We start from the raw sequence: 6,023 nt of genomic DNA, 5'->3' as shown, positions 1-6,023 counted from the left end.
ATTATAGAAAAAAAAAGTTCTCCAACAGGGAAAGAAAGAAACCCATAGACTGGGGAAAAAATTTGGTAATGACATATCTGATAAGGAATTGAAATAAAAAATGTATGGTATACTGTAGCACCTCAACAAAAAAAAGGTAAACAACCCAATTACAAAATGGACACAGGATATGAATAGACACCTCACCAAAAAAGAAATTCAGATGGCAAACAAACACATAAAGAAATGTTCAAAATCTCTAGCTCTCAAATAAAAACAACTATGAGATATCATCTCATCCCAACAACAACAGCAAAGTTCAACAGGGCAGCAAACAACAAATGCTGGAGAGGTTGTGGAGAGATTGGAATTCTTAGTCACTGTCGGTGGGAATGTAAAATGGTGCAGCCTTTATGGAAAGAAGTCTCTGGCACTTTCTCAAAAAGCTAGAAATACCATTGACCCAGCAATTCCACCACTGGGAATATACCCTAAAGAAACCAGAGCTGCCACCCAAACAGATGTACGCACACTCATATTTACTGCTGTGTTATTGACAATAGAAAAGAGATGGATATAACACAAGTGCCCATTAACAAACAAATGGACAGACTAGGATACATTCACACAATGGAATATTTTGCAGCCTTGAAAAACAATGAAATAGTAAAATATTACAACACATGAGGGAGTCTTGAGGATATTATGCTGAGTGAAATATCTCAATCACAAAAGGACATCGGGATGGGGGTAAGACTGAGAAAAACTGGATGAAATATGTTTACAGCATTGAAGTCTTTGGGGGAGAGAATATTTGATATTTTAGGGCATTATGTTTCTCGTAAGAGTACGGAATGAGGGTTGCAGAGTGGGTTATATTTGGGGGTTGGGGGATGTGTGTGGGGGATTGCGTACCAATGAGGGAGTTTTCCTTTTGCGTTTGAAGGAGAGGAGCAAACGGGGGTGGGGATGGGGCGGCGGGGAGAGGGGTGCAACAATGAACAAATGGAATTCCAAAATCTCTGTAGATGTTCATTGAAATGAAAAATAAAGAAATTTTAAAAAAAGGACAAATACTGCATAACTCTGCTATTCTAAAATTGGACAGACATGGGGGTTGGAGAGATAATGGGGAAAGGGTGGATAGATAATGAATACTGCATTAGAACAGATGAGGGAAAGAACTGTCAGAAGGGAATATATGATCAGGCAATCTGGAACAAGAGGTGCATTGTGGGGTGGGCCAGGAGAGGTGGCAGGGTTGGGGGCAGGGAGAAAATATGCAACAATAAAAAAAATAGCAATTCTCCTAAGTATCCTCACTATCATCCTACTGGTACTAATAATATTCACTATCAATCTCAATCCAATCTCTATCCTTATTATTACAATTCCTAAATTAATAGAGGGGGTATTTGACAGGAGTTTATATTTGGAAGATGCATATTATTGGGCCTGTAGTACAATCATACCTGGCAGTATCCAATTTTGGGATTCCTATATGCATATGCAGTGAGTACCCGTCTCAGAGCAGATATGCCAGTGTCACTTTGAAAGGCTGGGTGCTCAGGCAGGGAACGACGCAAATCACGTTCAATTTCTTCAGTAGCCAAGTTGCAGGTCCCTAAGGACTTCTCAACCACTTCAGCATAATAACCAGGGTGAGTAGCCATATCATTAACAGCACCTATGAACATGATTACATTATCATACAAAGGCAGAAAAATTTAATAAAGCTTCCACTGCATTCAGATTTAGCTTTAGGCTCAATTATTATTTGAGTACACATTCACAAAAAGAAAAAAGAAACTTCCCACTAGAGTCTATTCAATCAAGACACTAACCTTATCGAACAGTAACATTTTCATTCTGTTATTTTTGCTGTTGTTATGTGTCATCGAATCTCCTGTGACTCACAGTGACATAAACTCTGAAACCTGACACATCCTGAGACAAGCTCTTCTCTGTTTCTCCAATCACTGAGTCAATCCATCTCACCCTGGGTCTTCCTCTCCTGCACTATCCCTCCACCCTTCCAAGCATGATGCCCTGGTCCAAGGATTGGCCCCTCGTGGCCAGGTGCTCAAAACATGTAAGATGAAGCTTCAAAAGGCTTGCCTCCAAGCAGCAGCCTGGTTTGACCCCAAGACAGACTTGTTTGCTCTTTTGTTCAACACTCTTCTCCAGTACCACAACTCAAGGCATTGATCCTTCTTCTATCCTCCTTATTCACTGTCCAGCTGTTACTTACATAGCAAGTAATTGTGAAGATCATGGCCTGAATCAGGCACAACTTAAGTCTCCAGAGTGCTATCGCTGCTCTTCAGTATAGTAGAATAGTCTCTGACAGCAGACTTTCCCAATGTAATTAGTCTTTTGATTTCCTGACTGCTGGTGTGCCAAGACGGTTGACTGTGGAACCAAACAAGCTTAAGTTATCAACAATCTTAGCCTCTTCTCCATCCATAATGAAGCTGTCAATTGACCCAGTGGTGAGATCTTTGTTTTCTTGTTGAGCTTTAATCCCTATTAAAAGCTGCCGTTCTTGACCTTCTGCAGCCAACACTTCAGGTCCTCCTCAGTTTCAACAAGCAAGGTTGTGTCACCTGCATAATACAGGTTGTTGAATCTTCCTCCAACCCTGATGCCATATTCCTCCTCATAAAGCCCAGTTTTCCAAATGATCTGTTCTGCATATATACTGAAAAGGTATGGAGACAGGATGCATCCCTGAAACACATCTTTCCTGATCCTGAACCATGAAGCGGTTCCCTGCTCTCTTCTGACTACTGCTTCCTGGTCCAAGTATAGGTTGCGTTATGAGCACAATTAAGTGTTCGGAGATACCCATTCTTTTCAAGGTTAGCCACAATTTGTTGTGATCCACAGTCAAATGTCTTTGCAGAGTCAATGAAATATAGACATTCTTCTGGTACTCTCTGCTTTCAGCCAAGATCCATCTAACGTTGGCTGGTGCCTCTTCTAAACCCAGCCTGCAACAGCTGGCAGTTCTCTGCTGATGTTCCAGTTGTTTTTGGATAATCTTTTCCTGAGCTAAGCATTTTTCCTCCACTTTCCTTTAACACGATAGAGATTTCTCTTAAAAACAACACACATTCTAGCAAAGTAATTAGCTTAGACAATTGTTGTTAGGTGCTGGCAAGTCAAATATGATTGATAGCATTTCTATGACCAACAGATCTTTAATTTTCTGTACTCTGTGTCATCTTCATCATCTCTAATATACTTGAGCTCACTGCTAGTCACTGTGTCAATCCATCTCATTGAGGGTCTTCCCCTCTTTTGCTGACTCTCCACCTTTCCAAGCATGATGTCTCTTTCTAAGGACTGATTCCTCCTGAAACTATGTTCAAAATAAGTGAGGTAAAGCTTCATTACACTACTCTCCAAGGAGCACTTTCTCTAAGACATATTTGTTCTTTTGGCAGCCCATGGGATATTCATTACTCTTCTCCAGTATCACAACTTAAAGGCATCGATTATTCTCCTGGAAAAAAAAATATTCTGTCATCCTTAATCTCTGTCCATCTTTTAGATGCCTAATAAGTAATTTAGAAAACCATAGTTTGAATAAGGCACACCTTGGTTTTTGAACTGATATCCCTGCTCTTTAGAATTTTGGAGAGGTCTCTGACAGCAGATTTCTCCCATGCAACAAGTCTTTTGATTTCTTGACTGCTGCTACCATGAGTGCTGATTGTAGATCCAAGTAAAATGAAATCAGTAAGTGGATATCTACATATGTAAGTATACTTTGTTGTTTTTGTTATATGCCATCAAGTCGCTTGTGATTCATAGTGACCCTATGTACAAAAGCTCTGAACGCTGCTCTATCTTGAATCAACCTTATTATCTCTAACACACCTACCCCATTACCCTAGTCATTTAGTCAATGCATCTCATCTGCCCTTCCAAGAAAGACGTTTCTCTCTAAGGACTGGCCCCTCCTTGCAACATGTCTAGAGTATGTCAGACGAAGCTTCAGAATCCTTGCCTCCAAGAAGCAGGCTGGTCTCACCCTCTCTAGGATTAACTTGTTTGTTCTCCTAGCAGTCCAAATTATATTTAGTACTCTTCTCCAGCACCACAGCTCAAAGGCATCAATTCTCCTTCTATCATCCCTAGTCATTGTCTAGCTCTCTGATGCATAGCAAGTAACTGCAAAGACTAGGACCTGGATCAGGCGCAACTTAGTCCTGTTGCTCTTCAGTACTCTGGAGAGGTCTGTGACAGCAGATTTTCCAGTACAATAGTATATAAAGTATGCTATTTACCTTTTTAATTTTGGCCACTCTGAATTCATGATGGGCAAGAATTTGTCCTAGCCAATTTTGTAATTCTATTAATTTAGCTTAGTGAATAATTCCTAGAAGTGACACAGTTAATGTCTATTAAATGAATCAAAGGAACAAAAGTAGTACCTGAGAAAAGCATCCAAAGCTCTCCTCTTAAGGTCTCTGGAATCCCTCTTACAACCAGATCTCTTGTCTTTTTGGTCCGGAACATGCTAACACCACGCCCACATTCTGTAAATAGGATGTTCCACGACTGTTCCTTCATCTTTTCTTTCAACTATAACAGGAAAATGAATAATAAAAGTGGTAAGAAAACAACTTCAAGTATTCTGATCATCTTCTTCAACATGAAACCACAATACTTAAAAAAAAAAACAAAATCCGCACAGAAACTCAAATTCATTGCCATCAAGTCAGAACCAACTCGGGCTGATGGTAAATTCAAACTGGCAGAGAGGGCACTGCCTTTGGGTTAGCAGTACACACAGTAAGGATTAATCCACTAGACTTCTCTGAAACAACAGATCTATGGATATCAAGAGCATATAAAGTCAAGGTCAGTATTCACATAGGGATCAAACACTGGGTATCTGTGATCCAAAAACATCTTTTAAATCCATATGAACATTATACCTTTTATCTGCTATTTTCTTTCCCAAACTCATACACAAAAGGCTAAACTATTAAATATTGGAGGTAAATCTTTGAACTACAATTCTTCCCAAATCATGTAGATTCCAGAATAGATTAGAAATTTGTACAACCCAACATCCAATTTTTATCTTCATTCTCTTTAACAATTCTTGTGTACTTTATACAAAAACGTCACACAGTAGTGTCTGCAATACTTCTTCAATCCCCACAAGATTAATTTTTCAGTTGTAGCACCCTAATCAGAAGGGAGATGTGCTGCCAACTCAAATACAGGTAGTATGAATTCACCAGCTGGCCTAAGAGAGACAAATCGCCAAATCTCTCTTATGTGATGTACATTCTTAAGAAAAGATGATGGAGGGTCAGTTATGAGTAGTTTGGACTTGATGACAAGGATATTTTTTCTCTTTTATTCAGTGTTGCACATTTTCCACCTCCCCCTTTCTACCCCTCCCCCAGCCCACCTCACAATGCATCCCTTGTTCCAGATTGTTCTCATACATTTAATGGCTAATCATATGTTCCTTTCAGAGAGTTCTTCCCCTCATCTGTTCTAATGTGGTGTTCATTATCTATCCACTCTTTTCCCATTCTCTCCCTAGTGCCCCCATGTCTGTTCTATAACAGCAGTGCTATGCAGTATTTATCCTTTTGTGATTGAGATACTTCACTCAGCATAATGTCCTCAAGGCACCCCTATGGTGTGTAATGTTTATTTCATTAATTTTCAATGCGGCATAGTATTCCATTGTGTGGATGTACTAGTTTTTCTGTCCATTCATTTGTTGATGGGCACTTGGGTTACTTCTCTCTTTGCTATTGTGAATAATGCAGCAATAAACATGGATGTGTGCACATCGGCTTGAGTTGTGGCTCTGGTTTCTTAAGAGTATTCCCAGTAGTGAGGTATCTGGGTCAAATGAAATTTCTCTTTCCAACTTTTTGAGAAAGTGCCATACTGCCTTCCACAGTGGTTGTGCCATTTTACACACCCAACAGTAGTGACTAAGAATTCCAATCTCTCCACAACCTTGCCAGCATTTGCTGTTTGCTGTCCTGTTGAATTCTTCTATT

General features: G+C 39.8%; 1 protein-coding gene across 1 annotated transcript in view; it reads right to left on the bottom strand.

Moving 5' to 3' along the window:
• Positions 1–6,023, bottom strand: part of TBC1D8B (TBC1 domain family, member 8B (with GRAM domain)) — a 112,193-nt gene that overhangs the window by 54,559 nt on the left and 51,611 nt on the right. The window contains exons 9-10 of the mRNA XM_006889896.1: positions 4,422–4,572; positions 1,452–1,666 (exon numbers count right to left, since the gene is read on the bottom strand). Of these exons, the coding sequence (XP_006889958.1) occupies positions 1,452–1,666; positions 4,422–4,572 (366 nt within the window). The remainder of the gene's footprint in view (positions 1–1,451; positions 1,667–4,421; positions 4,573–6,023) is intronic.

This window comes from Elephantulus edwardii, unplaced genomic scaffold (assembly GCF_000299155.1).
Source record: "Elephantulus edwardii isolate Elephantulus edwardi_28Jun2011 unplaced genomic scaffold, EleEdw1.0 scaffold00083, whole genome shotgun sequence".
Lineage (NCBI taxonomy): Eukaryota > Metazoa > Chordata > Mammalia > Macroscelidea > Macroscelididae > Elephantulus > Elephantulus edwardii.
The sequence above is the reverse complement of the archived record's forward strand: the minus strand, read 5'-3'. Positions and strand labels throughout refer to the sequence as shown.